The following is a 23,325-nucleotide window of genomic DNA, read 5'->3' as shown; positions in this document are numbered from 1 at the left end:
GGGTTTGCTTCTGCTACGACAATAGAGGCTTGTTTGCAGCCGTTTGATCATTTATTCATCCACTTAGAATTCATTTGTTGATCAAATCATTATCATATCAGGGGGGAAGAGGAATTTAATTTCTTTTCGCTCTTTTTTCGTTTCAGGGAGCGAGCAAAGGCGCTTAAACCTAGGCTATTAGCCAGGGCAAGGCTAATACCTTCGCCTCATCCGAGGAAAATCATCGGCAAGGATAATGGAGTGACATAAATTTCTTAGCAAAGTCACTCCCAACGTATTTCCACAAATTTTTCATTTGCTATCATTTGCTTATAATGATACTCCTAAACCACATACCCTACCCACCATCCAATTCCTTGACATCTATGAGGGCGTCGGTGAGTCGCTGGCCTCTCGTTAAGTAGATGTCATATCATCATTTCCTTCCCTTTCCTAGTAACGGAGAAGATGGGCGTGGCCGGCAATGATAGCTTTCATGTTTTATCATTTTGGACCCCCAATTGGATTTCCATTGAATCCCAAATGGAAATCCATAAGCAATTGGGGTAAGAAAGGTAAAGAATATACATGACAACTATCAGTATGCAATCTACGAAATACTCCGTTACAACGCAACGCAACGCCGAAATATTAGATGTTCCATCAACATGTGTAAAACTGGGTAATTTTCCTACCTTCCTATCGATTATTTCGACACTTTTTTCGCTTAGCCTATATAATTTTATTTATTTTTATTTTATTTATTTATTTATAATTTGAGGTCATGTTTTGTTTCGCCCTTCTTAAACACGGTTAATATGATGAAATAATTAAAAGGCGTTTTGCATCGTAGGGCGGGAGAGGGGGAGAGTGAGAGGTCGTTATAAGTCCTCTTTCCCTATTGTTGATCAATATAAATCCGATCAGTTCTTACACAGCTATGCTTCTGATTTAGTGTTTGAAGAAGGAAGCGCTTTGAACTCAGTGCCAGCGTTGAAGACTTTTACGGAAACTTGGTGGTATGCGTTGCTCAACATTCTCAAGAGTGTTGGCTGCAAGAGGGCTGTTATCAATATCATTCTATGAAGGATCGATAAACCGAAACTCATATTTATTGTGCAGCGTTTGAAGTATAAATAATAAACGTGCTAAGTATAGTATTAACACAATCAGCTCATCCGGAATATGGTTCCTCACCCCTAAATTATCAAAATGTTGATTAAGTTTTTGTTCTATAGATAGGTTATCAAATGCATCAATTTTCAAAAAATGAACAAACGCAAAAACATAGATGAAAACACAACAGCACGAGCCGATCAAAGAAAATTGAGGCTGATGTGTAACTGGCGGCACGAGACTTTCAATAGCAGTTGAGATATCAGTAGGCTGATTGTTTTTATTTTTTTATGGCTTTCTAGATATGTCTTCAAACTTTATCAGTAATTCATTATGCGACATGTTAAAAATTTATATTACTGCTAATTATCTTTTCGAATCCTAGGGGGGCGATTTTATTTTCTAGGAAGGGGCAAGACACTTTCGGCCAAACGACAGGTAGGGTCATTTGGCCGATAGACACAAGGCCGAAAGGTGTTTGGCCGAATATGTAATTTGGCCGAACAAACTATTAGGCCAAAACTCATTTAGCCGACAATTTTATTTAGCTGAAATGGACATAGGGTAACCAACTTGATTTGGACGCAACTCAACTACTCAACTACTCAACTCAACTGAGGGTCGTGGGTTCGAGTCCCATCTAAGGGAAAGTGGTTACCTCCAATACATTTTTCAAATCAATATCTTCCACATAATGTACATATTCACATATGAGTTTCCACAACATTGTAAATTGATTTGGACCCCTACAGATTCCGAATTTTCCTGGTGACGTTTTCTTAAATTCTGACCCAAAATCAATGCCGCTGCTAATTCCATCACTGGTTTCAATAATGTTGTTCTGCATTTATTTAACTAGTTTCCTGTGAGAAAATAACGATATTTAAATGAAATTTTAAATAAATCAGTTTGGACAAGAAAGCAAGTGTTACAATGCGTTACGCTTTAAAGCATACATAGTTGAAAATCTGCTCACAATAAGTTCCTGTCGATATTTAGTATGCAGTATTTAATACGCAGAATGCAGGAATCATCTTATTTTTGTATGCCAATCGAAAGATAAGGCTTTGCTTCGGCTCAGTTGACCAGAGCGAATTGATAATTTGACTTTTAAGAGACTTAAGTAAAAGTGGGAGTGTGTCCAAAATGCTTATATTTTAGGGTCCAAAATATGTCCAAAATGTCCAAAACAAAGAATATTTTCATTTCAGAAAATAGCAAATTGCACCGTTTTATCAATAAATGAAGCCTATTTGGAATTTCTATTTCATAAATAAGACTTTTATCTTTGAAATGGTGTGATTTCCGCCCTATCGAACTTGCATTTCAATAGATTTTAGCATATATTGGGAAGCACTTCCTCTAGGGGTCCAAGATAGGACATTTACCCTACGGCCGAAAATGTCGTTCGGCCGACTGGTCAATTAGCCGCAAAAGTCGTCAGGCAATAAGCTGTTTGGCCGAAATTGTCATTTGTAAGAAAGGCCATTTGGCTAACCGGTGGATATTTTTAACCATATTACCCGTTCATTAACCCTTTATAAGGCAGATGAATCCAAACAATAAATTAACAAAAACAACAATAGGACACAATGTTGACATGGTATTAAACTCAAATGTGTGTTTGTTATACATTAAACAGTTCAGAAACATTGAAAAATTGGTGGCAATATAGTTGCCACTGCCCGTCAAGCGGGACAACATTGCACATTGGTCCAGGTAGCATGCAAAGCGGTAATAAGTTGTTCAAGCCGAACATAGCAGAGATAGAAAAAAACTTTGTTCTACAAAGTTGCTCCTAACGGTGAGGGGCTTTTTGAGGTTTTCATAAAAATTAGGGTGGGCCACATTTGAAAAAAATTAAATATAAAACTTTTTCATTTGCAGAGATACGGCTATACAATGTTCCGCGAAGTTATAGTTCAGCCAGATTCCAAGAATTTTGCTAAAAAATTATTTCTCTAGCTCTTAAATTGACTGATTTAGAGCAATTTTCCCAAGTTTACTTAGGGTGACACTAAAAAAAAACAGCAATGTGATGTTCAGAGCACTTTTTGTGCTTTGCAGGGCGCAACTTTTCATGGACTTAGCGTTGCCATATCTCATGCGGATCAAAAGTTATTGAGGTTTTTCTTCGAAAAAAACGTTTTCTTCTAACGGCTGTATCTATGAATGGCGCAAACATTTTTTCAATCTGTTTTCTCGACCTTATTCTACTACTTTCAGGCTTCATTTCAGAATGTTTTAATCGAGGGGATAATTGAAAATAACCCCTATTATTGCAATGAAAAATTATCGTTTTTCCATTTTCAAGCACTAATTTACTATTTTTAAGTGTTTTGCTTCCATGGCTTACTTCATTGGTATGGCAAACGCCACACCATTTAGTTATAGAGCCTGAGCAGAAGCTAATATCTTGAAAACAGCAGTTTTATGAACTTGATATGAATAAGAGGTAACATGACAAAAATAATAACAAAATTAATATCCAAAATAAATACTTTAGGCATAACATTATCAGATATTTTAATACAAAACAAAAAATAATTATGTTTTGCCTTTGATATTGTAATAACAACATATGTTATGCTTTGAATATTTTGTATATTACTTTTTGTTATTTCGTATCTTATACATGTCAGTAATTTTCGCTGAGACCGAGCCACTATTTGCACGAGGTCTTTGAAAATGCCCAAATTTATGTTCATTAGAATGCTTTCGGCGAGTTTATTAGGGATCGGAGTTAAATTTTTCAGAAAGATGGACCCCTCGTTAGTTATGGACGAAATCACTTTTATGGACCCCTCGATTTTTGTCAATTCTTGATTCACCAAAACTGTCATAACTCCAACATTTCTCAACCGATCTTATGGATCAGCATATCGTTGGAAAGAAGAAGAGTGTATCCTCAATTTGCAATAGTAACAATGGGGCAGCCATATTTGATTTGGCTGCCATCTTGGATTTATTTTTTAAACTATTTTTCCGCTAGATTTGCAATCACCGATTTTGAATATCACCACATCGATGGAAATCTTAGCTTATATAGAGCTTTGTGTTCAAAAATCTCAGGTCTATGTTTTTTCTATCAAAAGTTTTGTACAATTCACCAAACTATATTTTAAGGCCCATCTGACGAAAGAACATTATTTATACAAACAATATGAGACTACGACATCAGTTCATTGATTTCATACACTATTCTACGCCAAATATATTTTGAAAATGAAGAGCATGTCTACAGCAGTAATTTATTTGGAAGGTTCAAAACTTTAATCCAATACCAAATCCAAAATGGCTGCCCCATTGTTATTATTGCAAACTGAGGATACACTCTTCCTCTTTCCAACGATATGCTGATCCTTAAGATCGGTTGAGAAATGTTGGAGTTATGACAGTTTGAGTGAATCTGCTAAATTCAACTCGGATCCCTAATAAACTCGCCGAAAGCATTCTAATGAACATAAATTTGGGCATTTTCAAAGACCTCGTGCAAATAGTGGCTCGGTCTCAGCAAAAATTACTGACATGTATAAGATACGAAATAACAAAAAGTAATATACAAAATATTCAAAGCATAACATATGTTGTTATTACAATATCAAAGGCAAAACATAATTATTTTTTGTTTTGTATTAAAATATCTGATAATGTTATGCCTAAAGTAATTTTGGATATTAATTTTTGTTATTATTTTTTGTCATGTTACCTCTTATTCATATCAAGTTCATAAAAACTGCTGTTTTCAAGATATTAGCTTCTGCTCAGGCTCTATAACTAAATGGTGTGGCGTTTGCCATACCACGAAGTAAGCCATGGAAGCAAAACACTTAAAAATAGCAAATTAGTGCTTGAAAATGGAAAAAAACGGTAATTTTTCATTGCAATAATATGGGGTTATTTTCAATTATCCCCTCGATTAAAACATTCTGAAATGAAGCCTGAAAGTAGTAGAATAAGGTCGAGAAAACAGATTGAAAAAATGTTTGCGCCATTCATAGATACAGCCGTTAGAAAAAAAAAACGTTTCTTCTAAGAAAACCTGAATAACTTTTGATCCGCATTAGGAATGGCAACGCTAAGTCCATGAAAAGTTGCGCCCTGCAAAGCACAAAAAGTGCTCTGAACATCACATTGCTGAGAAATTTGAAACAAAAAAGTTAGAGCAAAAAAACTGTTTTTTTTAGGTTCACCCTAAGTAAACTTGGGAAAATTGCTCTAAATCAGTCAATTTAAGAGCTAGAGAAATAATTTTTTTAGCAAAATTCTTGGAATCTGGCTGAACTATAACTTCGCGGAACATTGTATAGCCGTATCTCTGCAAATGAAAAAGCTTTGTATTTAATTTTTTTCAAATGTGGCCCACCCTAATTTTTATGAAAACCTCAAAAAGCCCCTCACCGTTAGGAGCAACTTTGTAGAACAAAGTTTTTTTCTATCTCTGCTATGTTCGGCTTGAACAACTTATTACCGCTTTGTATGCTACCTGGACCACTGTGCATTGGTGGCAATATAGTTGCCACTGCCCGGCAAGCGGGAAAACAGGCAACAAAAAAATAAATAAAAGATTTTTAAAAATTAGGTTTTACGTAAAACCAGTCAAATCAAGGCACGTTACTTTTTTTGGTGAAGAGTCCTAGTCGGAAAACGCATTATGAGTGAAAAAAAAATTTCACGCTTTTGTTCCCAAGGGGGGACCCTTGGGAAAAAACACAATTTCGTCAAAAATCCAAAAACCAAATATACAGAAAAGTAAAGCTTTTTTCACGCTAATCACGTAATAAACTAACACAGGAGATTCAAAATAATTAATACCAACGGGAAAAAAATATATGTTTGTCGTCTTTTTAACGAATTATAACTGAAAATCCTTCTTCCACTCGAAACTTACGATTTGTTCGTAACAAAACTGTTCTCAAATTGAAGTTTCAATTTTTTTGACGTAGGATTACGTCTGTCTTTTCTATATTGGGGTACACTTTACGATTGCGAAAATCGGGGACCGTCACGAGAATATGATAGACTTTAAACTTTAATATCTCAGCCGTTTCTCGATGGATTTTCAACTTTTTTGGACCATTCGATCAAGGATGAGTCAACGCTTCTTTGTATTTATTTGAAAATACTGATTTTGAGCTATTTATTATCGATAACTGATAAAAAGTTGAGAAATAGGTAAACCAATCAATCACGTACATGCATCACTAGCACAGACATCAAAAATCAATCACTTGCGAGTTTGGATTTAATCCACAATTTGAACAAGATTTTACGCAGAGCGGACGCATCAAAGCGATCGTAGCGGAGTGGACACAGCATGGAGGTGGCGCTGGTAACATTTTCAACGGAAATCCATCGCATCGGTGGAGGTCCTCGGTGTGTTGCTGAAGATCATTCAACCACAACGAACTAGCTTTTTATATGAAGAAAGAGTTGACTACAAAAATAGCACTGTTGCGATCCCGTGGCGCCAGTGGCGATGCTTTTATTACATTATTGGGAAAGTGCATTGGGGAAAGAAAATTGGTTCTCCTCAGGACTAGCATTTTCTGAACAGAAAGGTTTAATTGCGAAAATGGACTATTTCGGTGGCATCGGCGTTTGGCGTGAAAGCTTGGTTTCTGTTAGCGATTCGATCCATTCAAATTTACGGGCTTAATTTATTGAATACAAGAAAGCTGCTTTCCGGCGCGCGACCCATTTTGATCGGGATTCCGCAAAGAGCGGTTTAACCATTTATAAGGCAGTGGCAAATATATTGCCACCAACTAATTATATGTTTGTCTGTTTATTAACAAGAGCTCTACTTATTATTTCCCATGTAGTGGCTATATTTACTACCTTGTAATCTCCCAGATAAATTTAAAAATTGAAATGTGAATTTGAAAACGGTTTTTTTACGAACAGATCGTAAGTTTCGATTGGAAGATGTATTTTCAGTTATATTGCGTTGAATAATGGCGACAAAGATATACTTTTCCTCATTGGTAATAATTATTTTAAATCTCATGTGTTAAATTATGGCGTGATTAGCGTGAAAAATACTTGTGCAAAGAAAAAGGGGAAAAAAGTGCAAAACAATTTTTTTTTCACTTGTGATGCGTTTTCCAACGTGCCTTGTTCTGATTTATTTTACGTAAAACCTGATTTTTTAAAATCTTTTATTTATTTTTGTTGCATTTTTCCCGCTTGCAAGGCAGTGGTAAATAACATTCTCCGACATTGGGTCGTATGAATAAAAAGTAGTAAGATCAACTTTACTACATTTTCAGTAGTAAACGTCACTTGTCGAACATGTTCGTATGAATAAAAGAGACTTTAGTACACTACACATTTCGAACATACTACAAACAACTGATTCGGTATGAATAAAACAAGAGTTTGCTACTGATTTCTTGTAGTCTGCTCAAGACGTTGCTACTCATGTTTCAAATGCAGATTATTCATCAGAATCGAAGCGAATCGTCTTTGTTCCTGAAAATAGAACTCCAATTTAGGGAAAACAAACAAAACAGACATGTCGTTTGTTGATTAGCCGCAAAAAAATGATGAAATCATCATCGTCATCATGAGGTCTATTTTGTTTTGACGTTTTGCATGTAGTAAATGGTAGTAAACTGCAGTAAAGGCTAAGTTCGAATCTAACATATGCCATAAGTTCGAATTATTTTATTCATATCAAACATGTAGTTTTCTCTGTGGACTTTATTTTTGAGTAGATACTACAAGCGTTGAGTTTTGCTACTTTTTATTCATACGACCCATTGTCTGCGGAATCCCGATCAAAATGGCTCGCGCGCGCCGGAAAGCTGCTTTCTTATATCTAATGAAGTAATTCCATTAGCCCCGCCCCTTCATAAATCGTTATGAGTGCACATTATAGTCGATAACAAACACTGAAGAAGTTTCCAAGTAGGAAACGAAATACGTATCTGCTTGTTGATACATAAAAAAGTTAATAGTGGAAGTAAATGGAAGAATAATAGTCTTTTAACCTTATATTTTCATCCATATCAGATCACAAAGGGGCGGGGCTAACGGGCTTGATTTATTGAATAAAAGAAAGCTGTTTTCCTGCCCGCGCGAGCCATTTTGATCGGGATTCCACAAAGAGCGGTTCGACATTAGATACAGCGTCCGCTCCGGACACAGCAGCACTAAGGCGTGGGTGGCAGTAGCAATGCTGAAAACTTTTCCAAATTTTGGAGGCTTAGCGAAAATCATCAAGTGGCGGTCGGACAGTTTCAACGCAAGGTGCCGACAAGCGTTTGGATGCTGTTAGTTATTGGAAAGTCGCATTGGGAAATGAAAATTGGTTCTTCTCAGGACCAACATGTTATGGACAGAAAGAGTTAATTGCGAAAATGGACTGTTTCGGTGGCATCGGGTTTGGGGTGGTAGCTTGGTTGCTGTTAGTAATTCCATCCATTCAAATTTAATGCATCATCTTCCTCCGATGTGCTCGGTGAAAGTCGCTCGGACAAACAGATGCCAAGAGAGATGTAATATGAAGAAACTTTGTCTTGATTCAAATTTCTGTTGTTATTCTTCGCAACAATAGATAACCAACATCTCATAACCAAATTCAGAATCTAGATAAAATTTCATAGGATTTTTGGAATTTGTCATTCTTCGAACGGTCCTTTGTCTGCGGAATCCCGATCAAAATGGCTCGCGCGCGTAGAAAAGCAGCTTTCTTATATCTGATGAAGTAATTCCATTAGCCCCGCCCCTTTATTAATCGTTATGAGTGCATATTATATTTACACCAATATCAGATCCGGCTTTTGGACCTGAATAACATGTTAAAAGGTCCTAAAAAAAAAAAAAAAAAGATCCGGCTTAATTTATTGAATACAAGAAAGCTGCTGTTCAGCACGCGCGAGCCAGTTTTGATCGGGATTCCGTAGAAAGCGGTTGAACAAGATTTTACGCAGAGCGAACACAGCAGTATGAAGGCGCTCTGGTAGCATTTGCAAAGGAAAACCTTTGAATTTTTGGTGGAAGTCTGCGTTGGTGGTCGTCATTCAACCTCAACAAACCAGCATTTTATGTGAAGAAAGGGTTGATTAAAAAATTGACATCTGTTGCGATCCCGTGCGATTCAGTGGCGATGCTGAAAATTTATTCTAAATGGATAACAACACGAAGTGGAATTCTAACGCTAACGTTCCGACAAACATTTGGTTGCAGTAAGTTATTGGAAAGGTGCATTGGGGATACAAAAATGGTCCTTCTCAGGACTAGCATCTTCTGAACAGAAAGGGTTGATTGCAAAAATGTACTGTTTCGTTGTGAGCGATTCCATTCATGCAATCAAATCTATTGCGTCGTCACTCGTCGACGCGCGCTTATGATTCTACTATCGAAGGGTAACTTTCTATCAACGCCAAACTATTAATTTTGAACTTTGATGAACATTCTTGCATTTCGGATAATCTATCGATATCATTTCTAATGACTAACGAAACAAAACCAAAGAATCTTGCCAGAAAATTTCACTTTCCGTCGACGACGGAAAAATCGATGAAGACGCCCCCTTAGTGAAAAATGTCGTCAAATGGTCAAATGGCACATTATTATAAACAATAAATCTTTTCAAAATCTACATTGTCGTTTAAACGGATAAATTCGAAAACTTAAGCCGAACAGTCTGTTTGTCTGGGTAAATTTTTTTCCCAACGGTCAAAACCTCTTCTTGGATAAATTGTTTAAGTCCTGAAAAGGACTGTTTGTAATTTTTGCCACCAGCGCTATAGAAAACGATGCATGTACGCTTCCATCGCGGTCGAAAATCGAACGTTGCAAATTAATATATTTGTGTTTGGTTTCGCGCCACCTCCGATTCTGCTTAGTTTTCCTTTATTCCGGACATTTTTGGCATTCTGATGAAATCCACTGAAAGATAGACGAGTGGCTTCGGTGGCGATTCAGTGCGGTCGATGAGTCGTGTTAATCCCTATTCCACGGTAGGTTCATCCAACTGGGAGCTACTTTCAGTTTCTTGATTCGGTTGACCTCCGAGCAGTTTGCGCAATGTTAATAAATTGACACAAATTATGATGAAAAATACCCTCCATCTCGTATAACTACGTAGTCCTACGTCACCTTTGCGTACAACCCGATTGGGCTGCACCTTTGAGTTTTATAGCTTAAATTTCATCTAGGGTGTTACTAGGAAGCAAATAAAGCCACTACATGGGAAATAATAAGTAGAGATTTTGTTGATAAATAGAAAACCATATAATTTGTTGGTGGCAATATAGTTGCCACTGCCTTATAAAGGGTTAATCAACATTTGGTTGTTGGACCAAATGACATTTTCGACCAAATGGCCCTTTCTGTCAAACAACCATTTCGACCGAACGACATTCTCAGCCTTATAACCTATTCTGCTAAACGACGTTTCGTCCAAACTGCCAATTCAGTATGTCGCTTTGACGAAAAGAAATTTTTGGCCCAACTGTTTTCCGTTGTATAATTGTTTCCGAAGAATTGTCCATATAAAGTTCAAAAAATCCCATGCAAATTCCAATGAATTTCCTATGAAAATTTCAACCAATTTGCCATTGAAATCTAATTTTATGTTAATGTCCACATTTTGCCCATTCTCCTGCGGAAAATTTAAGGAATTTTCTGTGTGAATCCTTAGAAATTCCAAAGTTCTACCTTAAAAATTCCTAAGAATTCTCAAAACTTCAAGTAGTAGCCATGGAAAATCCGAAAATAATTTTCAAACTAATATTTTGCAGAAGTTCAAAGAATTCTCGGGAGAAGTTCATCAGATTTTACCGTCGAAATTCAGAAGATTTTTTGTACCCCCTCCCTTTCCCAAATAACGCGTAACTGTGAAAAGTTTAAAAATCGTGAGACAAAAATGCCTTGAAACTTAGCAGAAAATGTATTGGAGGTAACCACTTTCCTTTCGATGGGACTCAAACCCATGACCCTACAGTACGCTAGACTGGTGCTTTAACCAACTAAGCTACGAAGGACCTCCGTCGGCCTTCGCAACCTAGAGGCTACTGAACGAGCTCGAGATTCCCAAATTGGACGCATAGTCAAATCACTCGCAATCCATTTCTCAAGCCGACACTTCCACATGTGTATAGTATACGTCCACATTAGAGGAGCGTGAGTATTTAGAATGTACAAAATACAAAGCATAGCATGGGACAATAGGGAGCGGGACCATTTGGGCAGCACCCCCTATTCCCGTCTGTAACGTTAATAACTCGACCGCGTTCCAACCAAATGACTTGATTGTTTGTACATCACTAGATATCGACAGATACTAACCATGTACTAAAAAAACAAGTAATTCGGTTGTAATGCTCTCGAGTAAGTAAGTGGGGCCCTCCTTAGCCGTGCGGTAAGACGCGCAGCTACAAAGCAAGACCATGCTGAGGGTGGCTGGGTTCGATTCCCGGTGCCGGTCTAGGCAATTTTCGGATTGGAAATTGTCTCGACTTCCCTGGGCATAAAAGTATCATCGTGCTAGCCTCATGATATACGAATGCAAAAATGGTAACCTGGCTTAGAAACCTCGCAGTTAATAACTGTGGAAGTGCTTAATGAACACTAAGCTGCGAGGCGGCTCTGTCCCAGTGTGGGGATGTAATGCCAATATGAAGAAGATGAAGAAGCTCTCGAGTAATGAACGTTGGTGACGGGAATTGGGGGTGCTGCCCAAATGGTTCTCTACCCTTATCGTTAATGAGATAAAAAAAAGGATGATTGATGCGTATTCATCGTCTTGAAAAACACATGTTAGCAAATAACTTCAATCAGTGAATGAAAAAAACATTCAACATATTTTTTAATCGCGTTATGCGTAACATCTGGTAGTACCCACCCCCTCCCCCACCTTTTAATGTAACAAAGTATAACGCAAGTTGGACCTCCCCCCTCCTATCGTTACGTAATTTGTGAAAAGACCCTAAGTATACGCGAAAGACAAAACGAGTTTTCATGGACCTACGTCCTATTAGATCTAAAATGCAACTCTAGTATGTCGGTCGATGGTCGGAATCGCCATCAAACCAATTGGGATAAAGAAGAATTCAACTCTGTAGTGGGTAGGTCGGTAATTTGGACCAAGTTTGGTCAATGGAATTCAACTCTGGATCCAAAAATAAACTACTGGCGTGCTTGGTTGATGGTTATAAACGCCTTCGTACCTTCTCGAGTCGATTCCGTGAGTGAGGCTTTATATGATATATAGCCAATCAAATCTCCGCAAACCAAGTTCACATCGATAAAGCATATTCATATGATACGACAACACCTTTGATCTCCTCCAAAACAAGCAAAGCATAATTTAAAAATTTATTTTGCTTTTTTTGACGTCCTTTGCATCAGTTGTCGCACTAGAGGTCCCAATTTGGCCAATGCCATAAAAAAACAATGGGATTTTCCAAAAAAGGAACCAAAAATAAGAATAGTGTCAAAACTGGTGCATTATTATAGATCTGCGATTCTCAACCTTTTTCTTGAGAGGTACCCTTCGAACTTTTGCATTAATTGAGGTACCCCCTATTGAAATTAGGCTTCCAACCCTCATCAAAGAATAATTCCAAGCCCTTTATAGGAAGGCTTTCGAGCCACTTAAAAGGACTCTTAAATCTCTTGAAAATATGCTCCGCACCTCTTGATAAGAGGCTTCTGAGTCCCTTATAGAGAGGCTTTCAAGCCTCTTGAAAGGAGGCTTCCGAGCCTCTTGAAAGGAGGCTTCCGAGCCTCTTGAAAGGAGGCTTCCGAGCCTCTTGAAAGGAGGCTTCCGAGCCTCTTGAAAGGAGGCTTCCGAGCCTCTTGAAAGGAGGCTTGAGGCCTCTTGAAAGGAGGCTTCCTGAGCCTCTTGAAAGGAGGCTTGAGAGCCTCTTGAAAGGAGGCTTCCAGGCCTCTTGAAAGGAGGCTTCCGAGGCCTCTTGAAGGAGGCTGAGCCTCTTGAAAGGAGGCTTCTGAGCCTCTTGAAGGAGGCTTTCAGGCCTCTTGAAGGAGGCTTCCAGGCCTCTTGAAAGGAGGCCTGAGCCTCTTGAAAGGAGGCTTCCAAGCCTCTTGAAGGAGGCTTCCAGGCCTCTTGAAGGAGGCTTTCAGGCCTCTTGAAAGGAGGCTTCCAGGCTTCTTGAAGGAGGCTTCCAAGCCTCTTGAAGGAGGCTTCCAAGCCTCTTGAAGGAGGCTTCAAGGCCTCTTGAAGGAGGCTTGAGGCCTCTTGAAAGGAGGCTTCAGGCCTCTTGAAGGAGGCTTCCAGGCCTCTTGAAAGGAGGCTCTGAGCATCTTGAAAGGAGGCTTCTGAGCCTCTTGAAAGGAGGCTTCCTGAGCCTCTTGAAAGGGAGGCTTCTGAGCCTCTGAAAGGAGGCTTCTGAGCCTCTTGAAAGGAGGCTTCCAGGCCTCTTGAAGGAGGCTCTGAGCCTCTTGAAGGAGGCTTCCAGGCCTCTTGAAAGGAGGCTTCAGGCCTCTTGAAAGGAGGCTCTGAGCCTCTTGAAAGGAGGCCTGAGCCTCTTGAAGGAGGCTTCCGAGCCTCTTGAAAGGAGGCTTCCGGGCCTCTTGAAAGGAGGCCTGAGCCTCTTGAAAGGAGGCCTGAGCCTCTTGAAAGGAGGCTTCCAGGCCTCTTGAAAGGAGGCTTCTGAGCCTCTTGAAAGGAGGCTTCTGAGGCCTCTTGAAAGGAGGCTTCTGAGCCTCTTGAAAGGAGGCCTGAGCCTCTTGAAGGAGGCTCTGAGCCTCTTGAAGGAGGCTTCCGGGCCTCTTGAAAGGAGGCCTGAGCCTCTTGAAAGGAGGCTTCTGAGGCCTCTTGAAGGAGGCTTCCAGGCCTCTTGAAAGGAGGCTTGAGCCTCTTGAAAGGAGGCTTCTGAGCCTCTTGAAAGGAGGCTTCTGAGCCTCTTGAAAGGAGGCTGAGCCTCTTGAAAGGAGGCTTCTGAGCCTCTTGAAAGGAGGCTCTGAGCCTCTTGAAAGGAGGCTGAGCCTCTTGAAAGGAGGCTTCCGGGCCTCTTGAAAGGAGGCTTCCAGGCCTCTTGAAAGGAGGCTTCCAGGCCTCTTGAAAGGAGGCTTCCAGCCTCTTGAAGGAGGCTTCCAGGCCTCTTGAAAGGAGGCTTCCAGGCCTCTTGAAGGAGGCTTCCGGGCCTCTTGAAGGAGGCTTCAGGCCTCTTGAAAGGAGGCTTGAGGCCTCTTGAAAGGAGGCTGGGCCTCTTGAAAGGAGGCTTCCGGGCCTCTTGAAGGAGGCTTCCGAGCCTCTTGAAAGGAGGCTTCTGAGCCTCTTGAAAGGAGGCTTCTGAGGCCTCTTGAAAGGAGGCTCTGAGGGCCTCTTGAAGGAGGCTTCTGAGGCCTCTTGAAAGGAGGCTCTGGGCCTCTTGATGGGCTTCCAGGCCTCTTGAAAGGAGGCTTCCAGGCCTCTTGAAAGAAGGCTTCAAGCCTCTTGAAAGGAGGCTTCCAGGCCTCTTGAAAGGAGGCTGAGCCTCTTGAAAGGAGGCTTCCGAGCCTCTTGAAAGGAGGCTTGAGGCCTCTTGAAAGGAGGCTTCCGAGCCTCTTGAAAGGAGGCTTCCAGGCCTCTTGAAAGGAGGCTACCACGCCTCTTGAAAGGAGGCTTGAGCCTCTTGAAAGGAGGCTTTCAGGCCTCTTGAAAGGAGGTTTCCGAGCCTCTTGAAGAAGGCTTCTGAGCCTCTTGAAAGGAGGCTTCCAGGCCTCTTGAAAGGAGGCTTGAGGCCCCTTGAAAGGAGGCTTCCAGGCCTCTTGAAAGGAGGCTTCCGAGCCTTTTGAAAGGAGGCTTCCGAGCCTCTTGAAAGGAGGCTTTCGAGCCTCTTGAAAGGAGGCTTCCGAGCCTCTTGAAAGGAGGCTTCCGAGCCTCTTGAAAGGAGGCTTCCGAGCCTCTTGAAAGGAGGCTTCTGAGCCTCTTGAAAGGAGGTTTCCGAGCCTCCTGTATCAACTCACCGAAACACATTTCGCGGAATGCACCATTTTTCCGAAAGACATTTCGCGAAATGTACCTTTTCACCGAAAGTCATTCCGCGGAATGCCATTTGGCGGAATTCAGTTAGAATAATTATCATTCAAATAATTACCGATTTCTGCTTAATTACATGAAATCCGGGATTTTTTTTTGCATTTAATGCAAATCCGAACCCGACCCGTTCCCGAGAATTTCGATTCGAACCCGACATAATTTAATTATTTCACCCCGAAAAATTCAAACTAGATATTTTCTGGTTCTCTTCAAATTGTAAAAAAAATGTAAGGTTCGACTCGACCGTATCTACCGCCCGTTATAAGGCGAAAGGAGTTGCTAATGTTTTCTTTCTAAGAACACGTCTCCTGGTATAAGGCGAAGGGAAGGGTAACGTCTTCTTTAAATGGATGCATCTGCCCGGTATAAGGCGATAGGAGTTGATAATGCTTTCTTAAGATGAACGCGAAAGGAGTTGATAATGTCTTCTTTAAATGGATGCATCTACCCGGTATAAGGCGAAAGGAGTTGGTAATGCCTCCTTTGAATTAACGCGTCTGCCCGGTATAAGGCGAAGACAGGGGTAACGCCTTCTTTAAATGGATACATCCGCTCGGTATAAGGCGAAAGGAGTTGATAAGGCCTTCTCTAAAAAAATGCGTCTGTCCGGTATAAGGCGAAGGGATGGGTAACGTCTTCTTTAAATGGATCTTTAAATGGAAGGCGAAAGGAGTTGATAATGCTTTCTTAAGATGAACGCGTCTGCCCGGTATAAGGCGAAAGGAGTTGATAAGGCCTTCTCTAAAAGAATGCGTCTGTCCGGTATAAGGCGAAGGGATGGGTAACGTCTTCTTTAAAGGGATGTATCTGCTTGGTATAAGAGGCAATTGAAATTTTGAAAAGTACTTCTAAATATTCTAGGAGGCGTTCCTTAGCCGTGCGGGAAGATGCGTGACTGCAAGGCAAGCCTATGCTGAAGGATAGTCTCGTTAGCTCGTGTTAAACGAATGCAAAACAAAATGGTAACTTGGCTTAGAGACCTCGCAGGTAATAATGTCGGAATGCTGGATGAACAAAGGCTATTATTATTAATATTCCGCGAAATGGTTCATTCCGCGAAATGGTACATTCCGCCAAAAGTCATTCGGCGAAAAGGTACAATCCGCCAAATGTCGTACCGCGAAAAGTTACAAACCGCCAAATGTTATTCCGCGAAATGTTCAACCGCGAAATTGAATTCTGCGAAATAGTTTTCGGTGAAATGTTATACAATCATCGAGATGTGTAACAGGAATTTCTTGGAAATCTGTTTATAGGGACTATTACAATGACCCTGACCCTGACCTTATTTTTTATCATTTTTGCTTTATCGAATCATAGAACATCATACATGAAGGGTTCACCTTGTTCGTGTATAGGTACTTGTAGTTTCTCGACTTATTTCAACTGATACAAGTTTCTTCCTCCTTTTCAATTGTTATGCTGTTTATAAACATAGCACCCGACAACACATCTCACACCAGAGAATTGTAAATAAGCACAGCCGGAGATTATGTTGATAAAGAGATCATTCCTCTTTCAACACTTTAACTGGTCGCGCACGAGCCGCGTGCATCCACGATCGGACACAGTTTTTGTTAGTTTCGGTTGAGCATCGACCAAGAGCAGGTCACGTTCGCACTGTCTCCACCGCGCGAACAATCAATCAAACAATTATGGCCATCACACGGTCGCTGTTGCAGATGTTTCTGCTGTTTGGAGCTTTGGTGTTGTCCGTTTCCGGATCAGCTATTCCGTGTGATGACGCGGGCACTGATCCAGCGCCAAACGTGTGGCAACCGCGAACACCGGAGCAGACGCTGTACGCGTACGTGCGATGCCTCAACGACTCGTCTGCCAGCATCGAACAGAAAATTAATTGGGTTAAATGGCATCCGGATACGACCTATGAAAGCCAGTGCTACGTGAAGTGCGTTAGCGAAGAGCTGCGGCTGTATGATGCCGCGGAAAAGCGATTCCGACCCGAAAGGTTTGTCCTTCAGGCGGAATCATTCTTTAATGCGGATCCTGAGCAGTTACAGGCCCTTAGGACCGATGCCGAGCCGTTACTAGCCGGCGTTCTGAAGGACAGTTCATGTGAGTCCGTGTTTAACAAGTATGCTGCCTTTTATGCCGCGCATCACAGCACAATTCTGCGTATGTTCCATGGCGACTATCGAGATATTGGGCAGACCTACGCGAAACTTGGAAATCAAGTCAAACAAATTGGTCAAACTTTTGTGGACTTTTGCGAGAAGTTAACAAAAACCGCATGGAATGTCGAGCAAAGCTGTCCACCGGAAAGGTTTCTTGATTGCGTTTTCAAAGGCTTCCGCTGGATCACCGAGGAAGGCAAAGTGAACGTGAGTTCAGTTCAGTGATGTTTATTTGGTGCAATGAAGCGACTGCTCTTGCGATAACGAGCGTCCCGTACTAATCGCATCCACTCGTGTCATTATGTTACAGGTCAACGAGATTCGCCGTGACTATGCAGCATCCAGTTTGGGAGAAGCTGATACGGCCGCTTACTGTGAATCAACGTCGGGGGGTGCACGGCAGCTGTATGATTGTTTACGGGACAAAGGTGCCGCCGGTCTGGCGACGGTGATACGAGAGCGCAACCAAAAGACGGCATTCTATTTCGATTTGACGTCACAGGAGGAGCCATGGAAATCGGCAGTCGATTTTGCTAACAACCTCTAATCAGTGGCGCAGGTTTGATTGTCGTAAATAATTCTGAGGCGACGGAATTTAGACTGATTTGCTTTAATTTTTATTTTCGAAGATCCTGTATTTGTGGATACATTATGACATTATAACACTCGAAGGAGATTATGAACATTTACGATAAGCAACAATAAAGTTATTTTTGTTCCTGTAAACACAGTTATGATTTGTTATCAATTCGCACAAGCACATTCATAGAGTTTTCATCAAGATTGAGCTGATAAAAAAATACAGTCAGGAACTGCAACGGAAGAATTGTATGAAATAGGTTTGGAGAATTTCAAGGAAAACCTCAGCCAATCTATAATTTATATTTGAGCCTCAAACACATTCGAAGCATGTAAGTTCATTCCGAAAACTTTGTTATCAGTCCACTTGTCAAGATCTCCTGCAAATCATCAGTCTCATTAGTTATATTCATTCTAATATCTGCTACACTGAAAGTTTTGCGCCATTCCTTGGAAGGTATCAATCGAATCAATTTGCCCTCAAACTTTCCACAGCTTCACTTTTCCTTCGCCGAAAAGTGTACGAGATCGGGAGGGACATTATTTGCGTGCTTTTTTGATTCCATCGTCGTCGCATTCACACACGAGCACACATTCAAGAATCATAGAACTTTTTCGTTGCTTCGCTGCTTTGCTTGGCGGCATCCAAATGGTGCAGCAATTGAAGGGCCTTCGATTTTTTCATCAAGCGGGGTGCATGATCTTGTTTTCGTCGAAGATCTATATCGAATTCCGGAATTTTTATATTTTAAAATAGGAAATTTGTATCAAAGTTATATATTGACGTTAATATTTTTTTTCAGAGAAAGACGATAAAAGTCATATACCCCATATTAACGCCCAACCAAGAACGGTTGAACGTCTGTAATCTAACAACTACTAGATTTTCGTTTCTTCCCCACCACCGAACACGCAACCAAAGTACGTGAGGCTTCCATGAATATTCGTAACGAATGGAAAAGTTCTGCATTTCTTCCGACCGGCGGGCAAAAGTTTATTCCTTCCAAATGTGCGTTGTCGTCGTCGTCGTTGTTGGAGCATCATCTGATTGGCATCGTCAACTTCGTTCTTCGTTGGCTTAGGAGCTCTCCGCCTTTATCAAATGAAATTTCGAGTGTGCTTCGAATCAATATTTGGGCAATCAAAGTTTGCGGTTGTTCAAGTGATGAACTTCTTGCTTGTGTTACAAGTAGAAGGTTGTTTCGATCAGGTGCATTTAGATAATTTTACTGAATTAGATATCGAGTTGTAGTTCAACACTTTAACTGGTCGCGCACGAGCCGCGTGCATCTACGATCGGACACAGTTTTTGTTAGTTTCGGTTGAGCATCGACCAAGAGCAGGTCACGTTCGCACTGTCTCCACCGCGCGAACAATCAATCAAACAATTATGGCCATCACACGGTCGCTGTTGCAGATGTTTCTGCTGTTTGGAGCTTTGGTGTTGTCCGTTTCCGGATCAGCTATTCCGTGTGATGACGCGGGCACTGATCCAGCGCCAAACGTGTGGCAACCGCGAACACCGGAGCAGACGCTGTACGCATACGTGCGATGTCTTAACGACTCGTCTGCCAGCATCGAGCAGAAAATTAATTGGGTTAAATGGCATCCGGATACAACCTATGAAAGTCAGTGCTACGTGAAGTGCGTTAGTGAAGAGCTGCGGTTGTACGATTCAACGGAGAAGCGATTCCGACCCGAAAGGTTTGTTCTTCAGGCGGAATCATTCTTCAATGCGGATCCCGAGCAATTACAGGCCCTTAGGACCGATGCCGAACCGTTACTAGCCGGCGTTCTGAAGGACAGTTCATGTGAGTCCGTGTTCAACAAGTATGCAGCCTTTTACGCCGCTCATCACAGCACAATTCTGCGAATGTTTCACGGCGACTATCGAGATATCGGGCAGACCTACGCAAAACTTGGCGATCAAGTCAAACAAATTGGTCAAACTTTTGTGGACTTTTGCGAGAAGTTAACAAAAACCGCATGGAATGTCGAGCAAAGCTGTCCACCGGAAAGGTTTCTTGATTGCGTTTTCAAAGGCTTCCGCTGGATCACCGAGGAAGGCAAAGTGAACGTGAGTTCTGTAATCTAACAACTACTAGATTTTCGTTTCTTCCCCACCACCGAACACGCAACCAAAGTACGTGAGGCTTCCATGAATATTCGTAACGAATGGAAAAGTTCTGCATTTCTTCCGACCGGCGGGCAAAAGTTTATTCCTTCCAAATGTGCGTTGTCGTCGTCGTCGTTGTTGGAGCATCATCTGATTGGCATCGTCAACTTCGTTCTTCGTTGGCTTAGGAGCTCTCCGCCTTTATCAAATGAAATTTCGAGTGTGCTTCGAATCAATATTTGGGCAATCAAAGTTTGCGGTTGTTCAAGTGATGAACTTCTTGCTTGTGTTACAAGTAGAAGGTTGTTTCGATCAGGTGCATTTAGATAATTTTACTGAATTAGAAATCGAGTGTAGTTTGCAGACTTTATCGACAAGGATACTGTGTTCGATAGTCTAACCTCCCAACAAACAACGACAAGCTACAAATAAGCATCTAGGTTGAATTATTGTTTATTTGTGATCTTCGTAGCTGAATAAAATGGATGCTGAATAATTTGCTAGACAGATTTCATTTCAGCCTTTAATCTAACTAATATTCGACATGGCCTATTTGTTTGTTTACTACCTTTATTTGAAGTCGAACTAACGTTTTCGTTTCATCACATTTCAGCATATTGGGGAAGTTTAACAATATGCTGAACTAATGATTTTTGAAGTTCTCTGTTCGACTATGATGTGATGCTCTGAAAGGGTGGTCGAATTGAGTTTGAATAGTAAGTTAATAAGCAAGCATTAGACATCCTTCTTAACCGTTGTCCTTCTTAACCATTGGATTTCACATTTATCTGATCTATCGCACAGTGGTAAAAAACATTATGCTTTTCAGTTTGAAAGAAAATCTGGATTCTAGATCTGGAAAATATGATTTATAGGAAAATAATGAATTATTTTCAAGACATGCTTTTTATATTTGTGATTTATAATGCTGTCGGAACGAACAAAACTGCTGGAGCAATGAAAAAAATCATGAATTCATGGGCAACTAAATTTACTAAAAGCCGGACATAACGCCGTTGAATAACGTCGGAAAATTATTGAATCTTTGATGTGTGGAATCCCAATATTATCGCATGGATGTTGATGAAATTGGAATAATCTTAGCATTTGACAATCATATCGCAACCGTTTTTCAAGAGATTCTGAGGAAGGCCGAATATACATTGATTTTATTTTCATAAATTCATAAATAGCATTGGGGACGGATTTTATTTTATCGTTTATCGACATTATTTTTACGTATTTTTCCTAGTGTGCGATGGTTATGACTGGCTGAACAATGGTTGAAATAAAAATCTTGTACAGTTATTAACAAACTGTAGTTTGACAGATCGATTTATTGAATAAGAGTCCAATTATGATTCATATTCAGCAATAAGTTTATTTATGTTATGCATTGAGTGAGCCATATCTAACAAATCAAGGATGGTGCGGATGACAACGTTACCGGCAGATGATCAAATGACAGCAGTTCGAGACCCGATTTAGGAAAATTTTAAAATGATCATATGAAAATAGCAATTACTTTAAAATATGTTCATTGGAGATCTTAATGATGTTACCTTCTATGAGCTATTATTTTCGAAGAATTCACATGTAGCTGAATTGAGGCTTAGTAAAATGCTTATTAAAGGTTTAACGAATCAGTTAATAAAGTTGTTTTTCAAAATGAGATATTGTAGTTGTATAACTTCGCCAAAATTGTGTGAACAAAGCTTGAACAGAAGTTGTAATAAGAAATGGTACAGACATAATTCAACACAGTGCTGAATTAAATCATCACACTGATGTTAGTTCAACTAGTGAATGTTTGTTGGGCTTAAATAACACTAGAAGTACCGAGCCAAGATTTGTAACGTAAAGTACCAAGGTCGCAAAAAACGTGGAGCGGATTCTAAGGATTATTTTGAGATTTCAAAGAATATGCGGAAACCAGAATTCCGATAAATTCAATCCAGAATCCTTCCAAAACAAAACCTAACGCGTTTCAAAAAGTATGACAATTTTAGATGTTTAACCCTTATGCGGCCAACAAAAAAACACACGTGGATGGCCGACAGGGTACCCGTGTTCCCATAAATTGATATTATCACAACTTCAACAATTTTCAACCGATTTAGATAATTTTGACAGTTTTGGAAACAGAAACTCATATACTTTTTGCCCATTGTCAAGGTTTACAGCTTATGCCCATGGTTATACAAGAAATCTTTGAAGTAAGGCTTAAGAGTCTACACACGTAATCAAAGGCCATTCAACCAGTTTCAAATATGCTACAAGCTCTTTGCGCTTCTAAGAATTGAAGATGTTCACAGTATATGCTTCGGGTAATGCAAAAATCCCTGAAATGAGGTCTTAGTCATCCGAGAAATCTCTGGAGTAAAGCCTAAAGATCTACTCGCGTAACCAAAGGCCTATTATGCAAATTCAAATACGGTACATGCTCTTTGTGGTACTTAGCATACAATGCGTTCACAATATATGTTCCGAGTCATCCAAGAAATCTCTGGAGTAAGGCCTTAAGGTCTACACTCGTAACCATGGGTCTATGGACTTGTCTCAAAAGTGGTACATGCTCTTCGCGCATCTTGAAATCAAATGTGATCATTACATATGTTCTGCGCTATCGAAGAAATCTCTCGGATAAGTCCTCTGGTACCTTCATTGCATACGTTCATGGTTATCCAAGAAAACCCTGGAAAAGGCCTTCAGGTCTACACGCGTAACCAGAGATCTTTCAGATTTTTTCAAAAGTGTTACATGCCCTTTGTGGTACATAGAATAGATTGCGTCCATTGCATAGGTTCATGTTCATCCAAGAAAACCCTGGGATAGGCCTTTAAATCTGCATGGGTACCCAGAGATCTTTTGACTTGTTTCAAAAGTGGTACAAAAAACCCTGAAGTAAGGCATTAGGATCTACACCAGAGATATATCAGCCTGTTTTAAATTTGGTACATGCCTTTGGGGTCCATGAATAAAATGCGTTCATGGCATATGCTAATGGTCATCCTAGAAATTCATGGAGTAAGACTTTTAGGCTTACACGAATATCTAGAGGGTCTTTAAGGTCACTCCTTACGGAATCCAAGTTTCAAAGTGCTCGCGTTTTCGCAGCAAAGCTAAATCAACAAAAATGACAGTTGTGCACCGTCTCCGTATCGAATGGTGTGCCCCCGAAAACGCGAGCAGTTTGAAACTTGGATTCCGTGAGGAGTGTCCTTAATCTAATTTTAATATGGTACACGATCTTTGCGATATTAACCCGTTTTTTCCTCTCGTTTTCAGCGTGAAGTTGTATCGTTCCAATTTATTTACATTTTGCATTTCCAAAGAAAAGACAACTTCATATTAATGATATGAATGAAGTTTGTATACTACCTGGAACCAACAACAACAAGACA

At 40.4% G+C, this 23,325-nt stretch overlaps 2 protein-coding genes across 2 annotated transcripts; both read left to right on the top strand.

Annotated features, from left to right (window-relative positions):
* The first annotated feature begins 16,623 nt into the window (after positions 1–16,623).
* On the top strand, positions 16,624–17,956 carry LOC134214600 (37 kDa salivary gland allergen Aed a 2-like). The gene is made up of 3 exons (XM_062693936.1): positions 16,624–17,433; positions 17,537–17,785; positions 17,856–17,956. Exons 1-2 carry the CDS (start codon positions 16,747–16,749, stop codon positions 17,771–17,773), a joined length of 924 nt encoding a protein of 307 aa, XP_062549920.1. The 5' UTR covers positions 16,624–16,746; the 3' UTR covers positions 17,774–17,785; positions 17,856–17,956.
* Positions 17,957–19,090: 1,134 nt separating this feature from the next.
* On the top strand, positions 19,091–19,915 carry LOC134214599 (37 kDa salivary gland allergen Aed a 2-like). The gene has a single exon (XM_062693934.1). The coding sequence runs from the start codon at positions 19,196–19,198 to the stop codon at positions 19,898–19,900; it is 705 nt and encodes a 234-aa protein (XP_062549918.1). The 5' UTR covers positions 19,091–19,195; the 3' UTR covers positions 19,901–19,915.
* Positions 19,916–23,325: the final 3,410 nt, after the last annotated feature.

This window comes from Armigeres subalbatus, chromosome 2, assembly GCF_024139115.2.
Source record: "Armigeres subalbatus isolate Guangzhou_Male chromosome 2, GZ_Asu_2, whole genome shotgun sequence".
Lineage (NCBI taxonomy): Eukaryota > Metazoa > Arthropoda > Insecta > Diptera > Culicidae > Armigeres > Armigeres subalbatus.
The sequence above is the reverse complement of the archived record's forward strand: the minus strand, read 5'-3'. Positions and strand labels throughout refer to the sequence as shown.

Coding starts and splice junctions, on each gene's coding strand:
- LOC134214599 (XM_062693934.1), top strand. CDS start 19,196: ATGGCCATCACACGGTCGCTGTTGCAGATGTTTCTGCTGTTTGGAGCT.
- LOC134214600 (XM_062693936.1), top strand. CDS start 16,747: ATGGCCATCACACGGTCGCTGTTGCAGATGTTTCTGCTGTTTGGAGCT. Junction 17,434..17,536: donor CCGAGGAAGGCAAAGTGAAC/GTGAGTTCAGTT, acceptor ATTATGTTACAG/GTCAACGAGATTCGCCGTGA.